This window comes from Lynx rufus, unplaced genomic scaffold, assembly GCF_022079265.1.
Source record: "Lynx rufus isolate CCGP_SWC_20201006 ecotype Redwood Valley unplaced genomic scaffold, mLynRuf1.p SCAF_11, whole genome shotgun sequence".
Lineage (NCBI taxonomy): Eukaryota > Metazoa > Chordata > Mammalia > Carnivora > Felidae > Lynx > Lynx rufus.
Genome location: NW_025814825.1, coordinates 37676643 through 37695684, shown reverse-complemented (window position 1 = coordinate 37695684; position 19042 = coordinate 37676643). Strand labels below are relative to the sequence as shown.

General features: G+C 38.8%; 1 protein-coding gene across 1 annotated transcript in view; it reads left to right on the top strand.

Annotated features, from left to right (window-relative positions):
- The window catches only part of ARHGAP19 (Rho GTPase activating protein 19), a 67818-nt gene that overhangs the window by 28257 nt on the left and 20519 nt on the right, over positions 1 to 19042 (top strand). The window contains exons 4-8 of the mRNA XM_047072267.1: positions 409 to 618; positions 3699 to 3925; positions 6681 to 6767; positions 16421 to 16486; positions 18186 to 18377. Of these exons, the coding sequence (XP_046928223.1) occupies positions 409 to 618; positions 3699 to 3925; positions 6681 to 6767; positions 16421 to 16486; positions 18186 to 18377 (782 nt within the window). The remainder of the gene's footprint in view (positions 1 to 408; positions 619 to 3698; positions 3926 to 6680; positions 6768 to 16420; positions 16487 to 18185; positions 18378 to 19042) is intronic.

Sequence of the window (19042 nt, the reverse complement as noted above, 5' to 3'; positions counted from 1 at the left end):
GGCTGGGAAACCATTTACAGGGGCAACACACTTCCACAGATGAATTCAGCACCTCTAAACAAAGTCTGGGATGGCCAAAGGGAAGGGGACTTCTGGAAGATTTGGCTTTCTTCCCACATATTTTTCAAGCTCATTCTAATCATTGTTCAGGTTAAATTCAGTCTCCAGATGTGTCTGAGGCAGACCATGTCCAGGTGCTCAGGGATGTTCAGATAAGTCTCCTCAAGGGCCAGTAGATTCTAAACTTCTCTGGGAAAATGGTGGTGGTGGTGGTGGGGTAATCTCCTTCAAGGTGTTTATAAAGGGTCCTTCAAGTGTAAAGTAGTCTTCTAGATCAATTGTTTTAATTGTAATTTCTCTTTTTGCTTCCTTTTTGCATGTCTTCTGTTCTTTTTCCATGCTAAACAGACTTGAGAGTAGAGGGTTTGTTTAGAGTACCAGGGAATAGTGTCCGACAGCAGATTTTAAGAGATGCTCTCAATAATGGAACTGATATTGACTTGGAATCAGGGGAGTTTCATTCAAATGATGTTGCTACCTTGCTGAAGATGTTTCTAGGAGAGTTACCTGAGCCGCTGCTGACTCATAAACATTTCCATGCACACCTCAAAATTGCTGGTGAGTATAGGAGGTGAGAAGGAGATGTAAATGAATACATTTCTTTTAGTTGAGTAAAGTTGTTTGGAATTTTCTATTGTTTGTAACCCACACTAATACTTCCACCAAAATTGGTTAAGAATTCATGGTATTTGGGGCTCTCTGGGTGGTATTGGCCAGTTTAGTTTTAATCAGGTGTTTTTCTTGCTAAATCAGCTTCTTTGAAAATAAAATCTGGGGGCGCCTGGGTGGCGCAGTCGGTTAAGCGTCCGACTTCAGCCAGGTCACGATCTCGCGGTCCGTGAGTTCGAGCCCCGCGTCAGGCTCTGGGCTGATGGCTCAGAGCCTGGAGCCTGTTTCCGATTCTGTGTCTCCCTCTCTCTCTGCCCCTCCCCTGTTCATGCTCTGTCTCTCTCTGTCCCAAAAAAAATAAATAAACGTTGAAAAAAAAATTAAAAAAAAAAAAAAAGAAAAAAAAAAAAGAAAATAAAATCTGGATTTTATTTATTTTTGTATCTCTGATAGATCCTAGCATTGTGCTTTGAACATTTTAGTTGCTCAATAAATGAATGCTTTTCATTGGATTGATTCACATACCTGAGATGGTTATAGGTTTGCTATATTTACCTTGGCTTGAGGCATTTGCTAATATTAAGTATTATTATGCCTCAGTTGAGATCATCTCTAATCTTGGAGACTTGTTTTTTGAAAATAATTTTGTTTTCTAAATAGGCAATACATTCACATGGTTCAAAATTCAAAAGATTTAAAAGTATAGAGTGAAAAGCCTCTCTCCTGCCCCTGTCCCCCAGTACCCAGATTTTCTTCCTGGAGGCAACCATTGCTATTGATTTCTTATGTATCCTTCCAGAGGTATTTTATACATTTACAAACAAATACTTACATATATTCTTTTTCTCTCTTTTAGGTATTGGTAGTGGTAGGGTATTATATACATGGTTCTGTGGTTTGCTTTTTTCACTTGATATATCTTGGAGGATGTTCCATTTTCAGCTCATATTTACCTCATTCTCTTTTATGTCTGTATGGTAGGGAATTCATTCTTGGATTGCACAGCTGTTAGGCTGCTATAGGCTCTAAGCGCACATGACATCAAAATCTATACTGCACTTACTTGGTTTTCTGCCCTTGGGTATTTTCCTCTTTCTTTTAATTTTAAGTAAAATATAAGATTATTTTTTCTGTTGAATAATTTTTACTACTTAAAAAACTAGCTTTGAATTTCTAACCTCTAATTAAGATTAGATTTTCTTTTTAGCACTCTCAGGACATTCAGGTTATACAAATGAGTAAATGTTATTAAAACGTTGTATAACTTTATAATTATTTTGGAGAGAAATAAACTTGGATCTTGAAAAAGATATGGAAAATATTGGTACGTTTTTTATAAGTGTTAATATGAAGAATGTTCGTTCCGCTTACTTTGAGTTAATTTAGTGCCATACTTGAAATCCTCCGCTCCACCACCCGTGACTCACACTTCTTTGCAATCATATTGAGGTGTGGCACAGTTGTAGCATTTGATATGCTTTGCTGATAACTGGAAGGTATTTTTGTTTTTGGTTTCATATTAACAAGGAATAGTTTCTAGAAATAATACCTGCCTTTCCTAAACTTGGATTTATTATTGAAGTTAAATAGTTTAAACAACATACTATTTTTGGGTCTATATGATTTATATCCAAATGGTTATTTGCATTGTTTGAAATTCTGATTATCCAGGGGACTGTTTTTATTGATAACCTATGTAGCCTCTTAGGGGAGAAACAGTGATTCTGATGTCATGAGGAGCTCCTAGATTATCCTGTTATCAGGGCATAATTCACTCTCATATTTCTTTCCCTGTGTGAGGAAAAGTGAAGAGGGTGGCATTATCAAAGATCTTTTTGGACATGTTTTCATCTCTCTGTATAGCTAAGAATATATACCTATGAGTAGAATTGCCAGGTCATATGGTAACGCTGTGTTTAGCTTTTTGAGGAACTGACAAACTGTTTTCCAAAGTGTACCATTTTCCATTCCCACCAGCAATGTAGGAGGGTTTAATTTTCTCAGCATTTTTGCCAACACTTGTTATTTTCAGTTTTTTGGGTTATAGCCATACTAGGAGGTATGAAGTAGTGTCTCATTGTGGTTTTAATTTACATCGCACTGATAGCAAATAAAACAGAGTATACAAGTGCTTATTGGCCATTCATATATCTTCTTTGGAGGACATTTATTCAAATCTTTTGCCCATTTAAACCATAAGAGACTCTTAAATACAGAGAACAAACTGAGGGTTGATGGGGGGTGGGGGAGAGGGGAAAATGGGTGATGGGCATTGAAGAGGGCACTTGGGATGAGCACTGGGTGTTGTATGTAAGCCAATTTGACAATAAATTATATTTAAAAAAAACCCAAATGTTTTGCCCATTTAAAAATTTTGGTCTTTTTATTATTGAACTATATTGACACTATTTGTTATTATATTTTGCTCTAAGTTCTGTTTATGCCTGATTCTTTTTTCTTCTTTTCTTTTAAGTTTATTTATTTATTTTGAGAGGGAGATAATGAATGGGGGACAGGGGCAGAGAGAGAGAGAGGGAGAGAGAGGATCCCAAGCAGGCTCTCCACAGTCAGCACAGAGCCCAACGTTGGACTCGAACTCACAAATTGTGAGATCATGACCTGAGCCCAAATCAAGAGTCGGACGTTTAACCGACTGAGCCACCCAGGCGCCCCTTTCTTCTTCTTCTTCTTTTTTTTTTTTTTTAATTTTTTAAATGTTTACTTATTTTTGAGAGAGAGACAGAATGTGAGCTGGGGAGGGGCAGAGAGAGAAAGGGAGACACAGAATGTGAAGCAGGCTGCAGGCTCCAGGCTCTGAGCTGTCAGCACAGAGCTCGATGCAGTGCTGGAACCCACAAACTAGAGATCATGACCTGAGCTGAAGTTGGACGCTTAACTGACTGAGCCCCCCATGCACCACATCTTTCTTCTCATTTTGATTGGAGTTCAGGGGAGGATAATAGTAGACATGTTGATTTTTCTTGCTTGTATTTTCTCCGTCCTTTGCAATCGTTTCTTTTGTCCTCAAGATTTGATGCAGTTTGATGATAAAGGAAACAAGACCAATGTACCAGATAAGGAGCGGCAAATTGAGGCTCTCCAGTTGCTCTTCCTCATTCTCCCTCCACCTAATCGTAACTTGCTGAAGTTATTGCTTGATCTCCTGTACCAGACAGCAAAGAAACAAGACAAGAATAAGATGTCTGCTTATAACCTTGCCCTTATGTTTGCACCCCATGTCCTGTGGCCGAAAAATGTGAGTGTTGGGGGGACGAGCAAAGAGTGCTTGGTTTTCTTGGGCTGGTCCTAATCCTCTGGCTGTATCTTGGTGAGGTTATCAAGGGTCCAAGGTCTACTCTTCAGCTTTACAAGGTTAGGGACATACTTTATTAATTCGTTTAAGAGTCACCTAACATGAGGGGCCAATTCCTGTTAACCTCATGTGTAAATCAATCTCTGATAAAGCTGAAAGACATTTATTAGTGGAAGCTTTTAGTGGAAAATTATAGCTACTAACTAAAATAGAATATTTGTTTTGGCTGGCCAATATATATGCCTTCTTGAGAAATCAAATTGATACATGAAGATTGAATGGCATAAATTTAGACTAGAGCCATACAGTTTTACTGGATAATGTCACTAAGCCCTCAGGTAAGATGATAGAGCAATCCTTCCTTATCCTAACCCTTCTATTTCCTGTAGATATGCTCTCCTCGGATAAAGCTGAATGTGTTTTTTATTACTGAGACCATGGCTTTCTCAGTGACTTACATGAGAAATAAATTATTAAATGTCTTTTGAACTAATTTTTGACCTGGAGGTGTATAGCTTTCTATTCCTGCACATTCATAATATAAGTTTTATTGCATATTGGAATTGGAGCCAGAACACTTGGGTTGGAAGCTGCAAACCAGCTATGTTATCTGTGTCCTTTACCCTTGTTATGCTTAGGCTCTTCCTGTGTAAACTGGGCATAAATTAGTATTTTATCACTTATAAGGTTGTTGGAAGATAATAGAAGTAGATAGGATGATAGGATATGGTGATTTATAAAAGGTTTTTGGGATTATAAGAAATGAGAAAAGGAGGGTTAAGGAGAGCACTTGTGGATACCTGATTGGCTCAGTTGGTAGAGTGTACGACTCTTGATCCTGGGGTTGTGAGTGCCAGCCCCACCCGTGTTGGACTCCTTGGGCTCATAGAGTTTACTTTATTTATTTAAATTTTTTTTTAAACATTTATTTATTTTTGAGACAGAGAGAGACAGAGCATGAATGGGGGAGGGTCAGAGAGAGGGAGACATAGAATCTGAAACAGGCTCTGAGCTGTCAGCACAGAGCGCGACGCGGGGCTCGAACTCACGGACCGAGAGATCATGACCTGAGCCGAAGTCGGCCGCTTAACGGACTGAGCCACCCAGGCGCCCCTCATAGAGTTTACTTTAAAAAAAAAAAAAAGAAAAAGAAAAGGAGAACATTTGTGTGGAACATTTTACCTAACAAGTAACTAGTGAAAAAATGTAATGTTCCAGGCTAGGAAGAACCCCACCCCACACAAAGGTGGGGGTGGGGTAAGAAGAAAAGGACACACTAACCTTTGTCCATATTAAGGAGATCAAGCCTCCTAATGAGTTTTTTGTTGTTTTTTTTTTTTGTTTAAGTTTATTAATTTAGAAAGAGTGCAAGCAGGGGAGGGGCAGAGAGAGAGAGAGAGAGAGAGAGAGAGAGAGAGAATGAGAATCTCAAGCAGGCTCTGTGAGAACCTGATGTGGGGGCTCAAACCCATGAACTGTGAGATCATGACCTGAACCGAAATCAAGAGTTGGATGCTTAACTGACTGAGCCACCCAGGTGCCCCCTAATGAAAAATTTTAATAATTAAAAAAATTATTTTTATTTATTTTGAGAGAGAGAGAGTGCGAGCAAATGGGGGAGGGTCAGAGAGAGAGAGAGAGAGAGAGAGAGAGAGAGAGAGAGCAAGTGGAGGAGGGGCAGTGAGAGAGGTAGAGACTCTCAAGCAGGCTCTGCACTGCCCTCACAGAACCCAATTCGGGGCTCGATCTCACAAACTGTGACATAATGACCTGAGCTGAAATCAGGAGTTGGTCACTTAACTGACTGAGCCACCCAGGTGCTTCAATGAAAGAATTTTAGAACCAGTCAATTGATCTCATGAAAAAAGAGTGAGTAATCTGTGTCTATAAAAAGAAATGCTGGGGCACCTGGGTGGCTCAGTTGGTTAAATGTCCAACTTTGGCTTAGGTCATGGTCTCATTGTTCTTGAGTTTGAGTCCCACATCAGTCTCTCTGCTGTCAGTGCAGAGCCTGCTTTGGTTCCTCTGTCGCCTTCCCTCTCTGCCCCTGCCCTGCTCGTGTGCTTTCTCTTTCTCTCTCTCTCAAAAATAAACATTAAAAAAAAAGAAATATTAAGAGATCTTGGTTAAAGCAAACATATTTAACAAAGATGCATGTTGAGGATGAGGGCTTTGGGATAGTAGAGATGGATACTCAAGTGCTTAAAAAACAGACAGGAGAAATAAGAGAATCAGTGACCATTTGCGTTTTTAAGAAACAGATGTTACCTTTGGTATCAATTACTAGTGATGGTTTTCTTTCACCTTTGGAGAAACTCCAGTTTCTCTGAAGAGGCAGCGTCCCTGGTAGTTTGTACAGATTCTGTTCTTCCTGCCCATTTTGAATCCTAGACTAGATTTTCTTTATCAACACTGCTTGCATGTATAATTCTCTAGCAGAATTAGGAAATAAAGATTGGTTCTCATAGGTTCTTGTTGAGTTCAGGGACACATGGTTTCTTCTAGGTTATATGTCCAATCCAGTAGAAACTTGCTGAACTGAAAAGCCTTTCCAGAATCAAACACTATAGTACAGGCACCTTTGTTTGGGATAGAAACCCTTATACCTTTGAAAGAATAAGCTTATTGGTAAGTAAATGGAACATCTCTTCTACTTCTCAGCTCTTAATCCTCTTTTGGTTTCTTTCCCTATGAATAGGCCACTGCAAATGACCTTCAAGAGAATATCACAAAGTTGAACAATGGGATGGCATTTATGATTAAACATTCCCAGAAACTTTTTAAGGTAGGTAAGGGATGGGATTTGAGTGGTAATAGGACAGGAGGTTGGAGCATGGTGGAATCCTCAGTAGGGCTACAAGGATGACTAATAAAAAAGTCTCTGCCTCGGACTTGAAACCAGATGGGACAGTGGCAAAACTCAGAACAACTAAGGTGGGAAGAAATAGTAAGGCACCTGGAGGCTGAGTAGGATAACTGGCCCCACCTGGGACACCCTTTTTCATGAAGGGCAGTTTGTACTGGCAGTTGAGTGAGTTTATTCTGTCTGCTTCCTGCCAGGAGAATTTTGAGGGTCTGACAGTCTGCTTTCATTTTGTACTCTTTGTCCCTTTTAGTCCACACTATCAATGTTTCTGCCCATATAACTTTTTCAACTTCTTGGTTCTGTGGATTTCAGAGGGATTCACTCCATTAGACAAAAACCACATATACAAATCTTTTGAAACCCTTCTCTCCCTTGGTCTCCTCCTGAGAAGGCTGAAGGACAATACCTTTAACCTTCCCAGAGACCCTCTGGTCTGACTGAGAGGATCTTTATTCTTTTGAAAGGGTCCTTTGTGTGACTGAAAACTTTGACCTTTTGATGTTTTAAAAGATTTTATTAAAAAAATTTTTTTTTAATGTTTACTTTTGAGAGAGAGCAAGAGTGTGAGTGGGGAAGGGGCAGAGAGAGAGGGAGACACAGAATTCAGGCAAGCTCCAGGCTCTGAGCTGTCAGCACAGAGCCTGATGCAGGCTCGAACCCATGAACTGTGAGATCATGACCTGAGCCAAAGTCTGGTGCTTAACCAACTGAGCCACTCAGGTGCCCCTAAAGATTTTTATTTTATTGTATTGTATTGTATTGTATTTATTATTAAAAAATGTTTTTAAATGTTTATTTGAGAGAGAGAGAGAGAGAGAGAGAGAGAACAGGGGAGGGGTAGAGAGAGAGGGAGACACAGGATCCGAAGCAGGCTCTAGGCTCTGAGCTATCAGCACAGATATCGGGCTCGAACTCTTGAACCTCTAGATCATATCTGAACTGAAGTCGGTTCCTTAACTGACTGAGCCACCCAGGTGCCTCATTACTGTTTTGTTTTGTTTTTTTAATGTTTATTTATTTTAGAGAGAGAGACAGCATGAGCAGGGGAGGGTCAGAGAGAGAGAGAGAGAGAGAGAGAGAGAGAGAGAGAGAATCCCAAGCAGGCTCTGCACTGTGAGAGTGGAGCCTGATGTGGGGCTCGAACTCACGAACTGTGAGATCATGACCTGAGCCAAAATCAAGAGTCAGATGCTTAACCAACTGAGCCACCCAGGCGCCCTGATGCTTCTAAGATTTTAACAAAAAGTTGTACAGTCATATCCTTGGCTTTTTCTTTAGAGCACACTTTCCTGATAGTGAATTTCTCAATTTTAGCATCTTGCCATCTGGAAAGACTGAGAATTGAGAGAGAATTGACTAAGTACTTCATATAAGAGAAATCACACTTTTTGTGATTGGCTTATTTCACTTAGCATAATGTTTTCAAGATTCATCCATATTGTAGCACTTGTCAGAATTTCCTTTTTTAAGGATGAGTAATATCCCTTTCATTGTATAAACTACATTTTGCTTATCATTTATCTGTTGAGGACACTTGGATTTCTCCCATGTTTTAGCTCTTGTGAATAATGCTGCTATGAACATGGATGTACAAATATCTTTTTTGAGACACTGCTTTCAATTCTTTTGGGTATACACCCAGAAGTGGAATTACTGGATCATGGTAATTCTAACAGAACTGCCATACTGTTTTTTTTCTTCTTTCATTTTTTTTTTTAATGTTGCTATTTTTTTAATTTAATTTTATTTAAATCCAAGTTAGTTAACATATAGTGTAATAATGGTTTCAGGAGTAGAATTTAGTAATGCATCACTTAAATGTAACACCCAGTGCTCATCCCAACATGTGCCCTCCTTAATGCCCATCACCCATTTAGTCCATTCCCCTACTCAACATCCCTCTAGCAACCCTCAGTTTGTTCTCTGTATTTAAGAGTCTCTTATGGTTTCCCTCCCTCTCTGTTTTTATCTATTTTTCTTCCCTTCCCCTATGTTCATCTGTTTTGTTTCTTAAATCCCACATATGAGTGAAATCATATGGTGTTTGTCTTTCTCTGCCTGACCTATTTCACTTAGCATAATACATTCTAGTTCCATTCATGTTGTTGCAAATGGCAAAATTTCATTCTTTTTGATCACCGAGTAATATTCCATTGTATATTATACCACATCTTCTTTATACATTCATCAATTGATGGACATTTGGACTCTTTCCATAATTTGGCTCTTGTTGATAGTGCTGCTATAAACATTGGGTTTTATGTTCCTCTTTGAATCAGCATTTTTGTATCCTTTAGATAAATACCTAGTAGTGCAGTTGCTGGGTCATAGGGTAGTTCTATTTTTAATTTTTTGAGGAACCTCCATAGTGTTCTCCAGAGTGGCTGCACCAGTTTGCATTTCCACCAGCAGTGCAAAAGTGTTCCCCTTTCTCTGCATCCCTGACAACATTTATTGTTACCTGCCTTATTAATTTTAGCCATTCTGACAGGTGTGAGGTGGTGTTGAGCATCTTTTCATGTGTCTGTTATTTGGATGTTTCTTTGGAAAAGTGTCTGTTCATGTCTTTTGCCCATTTCTTCACTGGATTATTTGTTTTTTAGACATACTACTTTCTTTCTTTCTTTCTTTCTTTCTTTCTTTCTTTCTTTCCATCTTTCTTAATTTTTTTTTAACGTTTATTCATTTTTGAGAGACAGAGACAGAGCACGAGTGGGGGAGGGGCAGAGAGAGAGGGAGACACCAAATCTGAAGCGGGCTCTAGGCTCTGAGCTGACAGCACAGAGCCCGACATGGGGCTTGAACTCACGAACTGCGAGAGCATGACCTGAGCCGAAGTTGCACACTTAACCTCCTGAGCCACCCAGGGGCCCCCAGGCATATTGTTTTCTATAGTGGCTGTATTCATTTTACATTCCCTCCAGTGACGTACAAGGGTTCCCATTTCTTCACATCCTCACGAATACTTATTTTTTATTTTTTGGTAGTAACTATGAGGTGGTATCTCATTGTAGTTTTGATTTGCATTTCCCTAATGATTAGTGAGATGTTGAGCATCTTTCATGTGCTTATTGCCTATCTTCTTTGAAGAAATGTTGTTCAAGGCCTTTGCCTATTTTTGAATTGGGTTTTTTTGTTGTTGAGTTGTAGGAGTTCTTTATACATTCTGATTAGTAATCCCTTATAAGATATATGATGTGCAAATATTTCCTCCCATTCTGTGGGTTGCCTTTTTACTCAGGTGATAGTCTTGCTACACAAAATGTAAAAACTTCTGTGAAATTCCCCATTAGTTTATTTTTTTCCTTTTGTTGCCTGTGACTTTGATGTCATATGCAAGAAATCATTGCTAAATCCAATGCCATGAAGCTTTTGTCCTATGCTTTTTAAAAATAATTTTATAGTTTTAGGTCTTATATTTAGTTTATAAATCCATTTATAAACTAATATGGTGTTAGGTAAGTGTCTTTTTAATATGGTGTTTTTTAACTTTTTAATATGGTGTTAGGTAAGTGTCCAACTTTATTCTTTTGCTGTGGACATCCAGTTTTCCCAGCTCCATTTCTTGAAAAACTGTTCTTTTTCCATTGGATAGTCTTGACATGCTTGTTGAAAATCATTTAAGGATTTATTTCTGGATTCTCTATTCAGTTGGTCTATATGTTTGTCTTTATACCAGTACCACACTATTTTGATGACTATAGCTTTGTAGTAAATGCAGGGTGTAAACATGGAGGCCTCCCTAGGATTTATTGACTACAAGGTGGTGAGTGATCCAGAGTCCGGAGTTTAGAAATGAAAGATCAGAATCTTAGGTTAAAAAACAAAGAGTCAGGGCTACATCAGGGGCTTTGGTGCCCAGGTCAAAGATTATCATCAGTTAGAGGTCAAGATCTAGATAAGTGAATTAGAATAGTAGTCAAAGGACAACAGGAGAAAAAATGATTTTTAATGATGAACAAAGATCTTTCAGACCTGTTCATTATATACTTCCTGTTGAGGGGAACAGCTAGTTCCAAAACATGCATTTATGGGAATAAGTAGAGAGGAGTTGTGATTATGAACAGTAAGGCAATTACTTGACTGTAGTTGTGAATCAAAATGGAGAGTTTCGGGACGCCTGGGTGGCGCAGTCGGTTAAGCGTCCGACTTCAGCCAGGTCACTATCTCGCGGTCCGTGAGTTCGAGCCCCGCATCAGGCTCTGGGCTGATGGCTCAGAGCCTGGAGCCTGTTTCCGATTCTGTGTCTCCCTCTCTCTCTGCCCCTCCCCCGTTCATGCTCTGTCTCTCTCTGTCCCAAAAATAAATAAACGTTGAAAACAAAAAAAAAAAAACAAAATGGAGAGTTTCTAGGTGCAGTTCCTAATAGAACTCTCCTTCATTGAATTTTCTTGTTACTATTGCTATAGGATTAACTTTTCATAGTCCACCACTCACAAGTTAAAAGAGAAGTGGGATCTCAGAGATCTCACTGCACCCCACGGTTTTTAGCCTTTTTACTTCTGATCTCTTTACCTGTGGAATCCATTCTCCCTTGTGCATGCTTCAGTGTACATAGTTCAAGTATACAATGAGGTTGTACTTAACTATTTTAAGGATTTTAAGTGACTTAACACAAATTTGTTATCTTACAGTTCTGTAGGTCGTAAGTCTACAGGAGTCTCACTCGTCTAAAATCAAGGTTGGCAGGGATGCTTTCATTTCTGGATATTCTAGGAGAGAATTTATTTATTTGCCTTCTCCATCTTCCAGAGATTGCCCACATTCCTTGGCTTATGGTCCCCTTCCTCTATCTTCAAGGCTAGCAATGTTGTATCTCTCTGTTATTCCTAACTACGGCTGGGAATGGTTCTCTGCTTTTAAGGACCCATCTGAATAACCTAGTTAATCTCCCCATTGCAAGGTTCTTAACTTAATCACACCAGCAAAGTCCTTTTTACCATGTAAGATAACATATCACTGTGAAGGATTTTGAGAATAGAAATCACACAAATCTTAGAGATAAAACAAGAGTCTGTTTTTACTCTACCTTTTCCTTATATAGATTCCTGTTTCAGCTCCTCATCTTTGGGGTTTTGATTCTTGTTTGCTACTTTACCTTTGTTTCCAGACTAGTGTGAGCACTCTTTGAGCCTCTGTTGATCTTTGAAGGAGAGAAAAAACATTTCTTTTGAGATTTTAGTCTTCAGTCTCTCCTCTTTGATACTCACATCAGAACTGTTGTCTTTATGGGCATCTGCTTTACCACTTTGGCTAATTAGGTTCTTTCCTGAGCTTTTCCTTTGGATGAAAAATGGTCGATTGTTCTGTGTGCTCTATCACTTATTCTGAGGTCCTATTGTACCCCCGGTTTGTTGTTCTTGTGCTTTGTTGTGTCTTCTTCTTCTCAGGCTTCTTTGGGTGGAGTTTTTACCTCCTAATCCTCAGATTCTGTGTTCTTTGTATTTTTTTCCTTAAAATCCCTCCTATTTCTAGTTCTGTCTTCTATTATCAGTCCCTCTGACCCAATCTGGTTTTATGTCTCCCTAACACGAGTCACAACATCTTTTCCTAGGGACTTATAATGATATACAATTAAGGCCAATTCCCATTTTATGTGAGAAGTCCTTTGTTGATTCCCTCTGAACTGTAAAATACTTAACACCTCCAGATTTTCATTTAAACCCATCTGCTTCTGTCTCCCTTTCTGGATATGTCTTAAGCTCATAGTATCTTTTGGGGGCAGGGATTTTTTTTTTTTAAATTTAAAAATTAAAAAAAAATAATCTCACACCCAATGTGGGGCTCGAAGTCACAACCCCGAGATCAGGAGTCACATGCTCCACCAATTGAGCCAGCTAGGTGCCCCAGGTTTTTGTTTTTTTTTTGTTTTTTTGTTTTTAAATGAAGTTTATAGAATAGGTGGAGTGGGTTCTGTCATATTCTTGTTTGGAGGAAATTTCCTTTGGTTTTGAGCTCTGCTTTATAGTTTAGCAAGGTAGAGATTAAACAAGATATCATAATGTTTTTGTCACAAGAGTCTTCTTAAAACTTTGTTATGAAGTTTTTCAAATACAGATAAAAGGTGAAAGAGTAAAACAGTGAACACTCATATAACTGTCAGATTCAACAAATGTTACCATTTGCCATATTTGCTTTTTTTTTTTACTCTATATATTTATGCTTTTTTTGGTGTTTGTTTTTGGCTGAACCCCTGACAGTAAATTGCAGACATGATACTTCACATCTAAGTACTTAAGCGTACATCTCCTAAGAATGAGAACATTGTCCCAATAGTCACAGTACCATTATCATGTCTAAGAAAATTAATGAGGATTTCATATTAGCTAATATTCAGTACAGATTCAAATTTCCCCATTTATCCTAAGAATGTATTTCATAGCTGCTGTTTTTAATAACATATACTAATCGAGGTTCATATATTGCCTTTGATTATTATGTCACTTTTAATCTGGAATAGTCCCTATGCTTTTTCTTCATGTCATGGACTTGTTGAAGTATTCAGGCCAACTGTGTTACAGAATATTCCATCTTCTAAATTTGTCTTACTGTTTTCTCAAGGTTATTTAACTTGTTCCTATGTATCCCTTTCTATGTAGTTCCTGTAAACTGTTAAATTAGGTCTAGAGGCTTGATTAGATTCATATTAAGCATTTTTGGCAAAGATTTATAGGTGATGTTTGTGTATCTCCTATTGCATCATGTTGCATCACATTCAGAGGCACAGAATGTCAGATTGTCTCACCCTCAGTGATGCTAATTTTGCTAACTGCCACATCTCTTAATTACAAAGGTACATTTTCCCCTTTGCAATTAGTAAGTAACCTGCAGGATGATTACCTAATGTAATGATTTTAGCACCCATCTGTAATCCTGCTGGAATCTATGGTGATACTGGGTATACAAAATAGCGTTTTTCTAATTCTGTTTAATCTTTATTAGCTGACTTTTTCTTTCCTGTGGAGGAGAGCTTTCCTTTCCTCTGTTTCATTCTCTCTCTCTTTTTTTTAATGAATACCTCTATAGACTCATAGGTTTATAGTTATTCAAGGTGTTAGTCAATTTCAGTTGTTAATTTTAATTTTCAAATTGCCTCGGATTTGGCCAGTGAGAGCCCTTGCCAGCTCTTCCTGCTGTCTTTTTGACAGGACTCCATTAGTCTGAGTGTTTCCTTCCTGGCATAAAATGTCCCCAGCTCACTTTGCATTTGCTCTGCCCTGGGCCTGGAATCAATTATTTTCTTTAAGGAGCCCTGTTTTTTTTTTTGAGTGACCCTAGATATACTCATTGTTTCTGGGGTGTCATTGCTTTCTAGGCTCTTTGAGGGCAGGAAGTAGATTAAAAATTTTTTTAAAAGCAACTATTAGTTCATATTAGTATCTCCAATTCAGATTTATCATTCCAGAGCTTTTTCTTGATTTCTTTTACTTTGTATCTGTTTTCAGTCATTGCAAATTCAAGATTTTAGTAGCATTTATATGCTATTTGCTTTATCCTACAATATATAAAATATCAACACATAAAAAATTAGTTTAAAAAATACACGTATATAAACATGCTGGTGTAAGTTTAAGATTCCCTTATAGTTCCTTTTCCCTAGAATATATCTCACTCAGGATGTATAATTAGAATACAGTTGTTTTTTTTTTTTAAATGTTTATTTATTTTTGAGAGAGGGCTAGAGCCCAAGCAGGGGAGCAACAGAGAGAGAGAGAAGGAGACACAGAATGCAAAGCAGGCTTCAGGCTTTGAGCTGTCAGCGTAGAGTCCTACGCGGGGCTCAAAATCATGAACCATGAGATCATGACCTGAGCCAAAGTTGGAATGCTTAACCGATGCCCCTAGAATACAGTTTCCAAAAGTTAGGTGGAATAATTCTTTTTCTGTGCTTATGTTGTCAATCATATACTCAGATATATTCATTTTTTTCCCTGTTTGTGTTCAGTTTAGGGTTTACCTTTATTTCCTTTTGGGTTTAAGTGTATTTTTTTTGACTCTGTAGTATATTTACATGCTTCAAAAGCCCAACTACACAAAAGGGTATATACTTAGAGAAATCTCAGTCGTCTTCCTAACCATTTTCATTATTTTCTGGCTTATCCTTTTCTGGTTTATCTGGTTCCTTTTGTGTTTCTTTTTATAAAAACAAATAAGTGTGCATATGTATGTATGTTCCTATTTCCTTTTTCTTACATAGGTGCTTTATATACTGTCCATGACTTTTCTCATTCAACAGTAGATCCTGGAAGTCATTCATATCAATTCATAAAGTGTTCTTTCCCTTACCCTCTCCCCTCTTTCGTTTTTAGTAACTAGATACTTGTGTGTTGTATGGATGTATAAAAATTCATTCAACCAGTTTTCTATTAAAAGACATTTAGGGGGCGCCTGGGTGGCTCAGTCCATTAAGCGTCCGACTTTGGCTCAGGTCATGATCTCGCGGTTTGTGAGTTCGAGCCCCGCGTCGGGCTCTGTGCGGACAGCTCGGAGCCTGGAGCCTGCTTTGGATTCTATGTCTCGCCCTCTCTCTGCCCCTCCCTGCTCACACTCTGTGTCTCTCTGCCTCAAAAATAAATAAAACATAAAAAAAAAAAAGACATTTAGGTTGTGTTTAATCTTTTTTTTTAAAGTTTACTTATTTCTTTTGAGAGAGTGTGTGAGTATGAGTGGGGGAGGGGGAGAGAGAGAGAGAGAGAGAGAGAGAGAGAGAATCTCAAGCAGACTTCATGCTCAGCATGGAGACCAACTTGGGGCTCGACCTCACAAATTGTGAGATCATGACCTGAGCCGAAATCAAGAGCTGGACACTTAACCCACTGAGCTACATAGGCAACCCCCTCTTTTTTTTTTTTTAAATGACAATTTAAATTGTGGCCAGGGGGAAAGTAACCATTCTGAAATATGTCCAGAGTGGTTTTTTTTTTTTTAATGTTTATTTATTTATTTTGCTAGACAGAGAGTGAGTGTGAGTAGTAGAGGGGCAGAGAGAGAGAATCCCATGCAGGCTCCATGCTCAGCACAGAGCCCAATGTGGGACTCAATGTCACGACCATGAGATCGTGACCTGAGCCGAAATCAAGAGTCAGAGGCTTAACTGACTTAACTAAGTAAGCCACCGAGGCGCCCCATATTTGATTTTTACATCTATAGTAGTGTCTTCTCAAAAACAGTTTTCCTATCAGATTTGTTGAAGTACCATTTTGGTGGCAAGAGAAAGGAAGCTATGGAATAGGGCATTTTGAGGATCTTTTGTTTTTCTTTCTTTTTTTTTTTTAATTTTCTTTTAAATGTTTATTTTTGTGAGAGAGAGAGGGTGTGCATGCACACTAGTCGGGGAGGGGCAGAGAGAGAGCGGGACATAGGATCCCCCTCTGACAGTAGACAGCAGACAGCCCAATGTGGGGTTCAAACTATGCTTAACTGACTAAGCCACCCAGGTGCCCCTGGGATCTTTTGTTTTTCAGAAGTAATCTGCTAGTCCTGTTATTTTGAGAGTCACTGTTTTTGTGGCCTGAAAGAAATTTAGATACTGCTAACCATTTGTTCTTGGTTTTCTCTTATATCCCGCCCAGGCTCCTGTTTATATTCGGGAATGTGCTAGATTGCACTATTTGGGCTCCAGATCTCAAGCATCAAAGGTAAGAATAGGAAATTGCTCTTAGCCTATTCAAGGAGAGAGTTAATTAAGATTAGTGGAGTTTAATTTTATTTACAAAAAAAATTTTTTTTAACATTTATTCGTTTTTGAGAGACAGAGAGAGACAGAGCGTGAGCAGGGGAGGAGCACAGAGGGAGGGAGACACAGAATCTGAAGCAGGCTCCAGGCTCTGAGCTGTCAGCACAGGGCCAGACGCAGGGCTCAAACTCATGGACTGCAAGATCATGACCTGAGCTGAAGTTGGATGCTTAACCAACTGAGCCACCCAGGCGCCCCCCCAGATTAGTGGAGTTTTAAAACAGAGTGTGAGGGGTGCCTGGGTGGCTTACTTAGTTAAGTGTCCAACTCTTGATTTTGGCTCAGGTCATGTAATCTCATGGTTCGGGAGTTTGAGCCCCGCATGGGGCTCTGGGCTGACAGTGCAGAGCCTGCTTGGTATTCTCTCTCTCCCTCTCCTCTACCCCTCCCTCACTCGCACTCTCTCTCTCACTCAAAATAAATAAACTTTGAAAAAATAATAAAACAAAGTATGAAATAAAAATAAGCCATGGAAAATAAAATGTTAGTGTTATAGTTCAAAATTATCTAGTCAGTTTGAGATAAGGAAAAAGATGGAGAAGAAAGTTATGTATTGAAACAAAAGTGCCCCCTCCGCCCCCCGCAGTCTTCTTGTTTCCTTTCAGAGGTGCTCCACTGGTAGATGGTATCCTCTACATGTGAGTGATGGCATAGACTGCATGTTTGAAGTTTTTCATGAAGCCCCTATGCATTCTTACAGCATATGATATAAGCAGTCTGTAAATACCAATGTATTAAATATTTTGCAGCAGTAAATTAGTTTTATATAATACATTCTTATTTCATGTTCAGTGGTAACACTCTACCAAATGTCTCAAACGCTTGAGACCACATGAGCTTAGAAAGCAAATGTGTGATGCTTATTAACAAGATTGCATATGATTATTGCGCTTTAAAACTGAGAAGTTTAAAAAACTTCACAAGTACTTTTTAACGATTTCTATTTAGTCTGTCTTGGTTAGAAACTTAAGCTGTCATCTTATGCTATTGTTCCTGCCTCTTCTTCAGTAAATATTTGGTGTGACCTGGAGGACAGTATATGAGTTCAACTAGTGTAAGTGGAGTTTGGTTTTTCTTAGAGAGTTGTTGCCATTCCTCCACCGCTGCAGTGTAGTTACCCCATCATGTTGTCATGTGTAGGAAAGAGCACCCAGCCAAGAGCCCGTGCACTTGGTCTCCAGGATGGGTTTGTCCCTTTTAATATCTAAATGACTTTAAACTTATAGCTTAACTTCAGTTTTTTCTTTTATCAAATAGGAATGATGATATTTTCCCTGCTTACCTCATAGGATAGCAGTGAGAGTTATATGCGATTAAAAGATGCTTTGAAAACTGAACTCTTATATAAATATAATTTTTGGTGGCAATATTCTAAATGAGTTTAGGTTCTCTATGTAGGTCTTGGGAGTGGGCTGTTAATGTAGTCCATAATTAGCGATTTCTCTTCATCTGATAATTTTGTGTTTAGGTTTTTCTTATTCCTTGATTTAAGAGTGTACCATGTTCCCCATTTCTCCCCCCTCTTTTGTTCCAGGGTTGTGGGAACCTGAAAATAAGCTGGCAGGATACATTAATTCGCTTTTCTTTAAAATTTTCTCTAGGATGATCTTGATCTGATAGCTTCATGTCATACTAAGTCCTTCCAGCTGGCAAAATCTCAGAAACGGAACTGGGTTGACTCCTGCTCTCATCAGGAGGAGACCCAGCAGCGTACAGAAGAGGCATTGAGAGAGCTGTTCCAACACGTTCACAATATGCCAGAGTCAGCGAAGAAGAAACAGCTTATTAGACAGGTACCTGAAGGCAGGAAATGATGACGGGCTTTAGGAATGTAGTCAAGGTTGTAGAATCACTAGGGAATACTGTTACAAATCTCGTTTAAGTTTTGGCTCGTATTGACCTACACTTGGCTTGGCCAAGGAAGCAAACTTGTCAGTGGAATCTCAGTGGCGGTGTCTATACTACTGCCCCACTAGGGAAGGGAGTAGAGGGAGGCTCTTGGATTTCTACAGTTAAACAGAAGGATCCAAGTGTAGTTAGAGTTTCTCTAATTTCGGTCATGTACCAAATATGCTGAGAGAGAACCAGCAGTTATACAATATATTGTTCCGGAGTTTAAATCCTTCAGATATTCTTGGCAAATAATTTAATCCTTTGGAATTCCAATTTCCTTGTTTGTAAAATGGTAATTGAAATGTCCGCGTTTCATGACTATAAACATTAGAAAGAATCTATGTAAAGTGGCTGGCATAGCAGAAAGCGGTAGCTCTTACTAATGAGTTGTTTGCAGTTAGGAAACACTATAAAGCGGGCCTGGCTTGATATTAGAAGGTAGGAATTCTGGTAGCTAAATTTGTTGATTTTGGAGCCGTGGGAACAAATTAGTGCTCTCATTTGCCATTTTGAGACTTGAAGTGTAGCAGGAGTAAATCCCAACGACTTGGTTAATTTCTTTCTC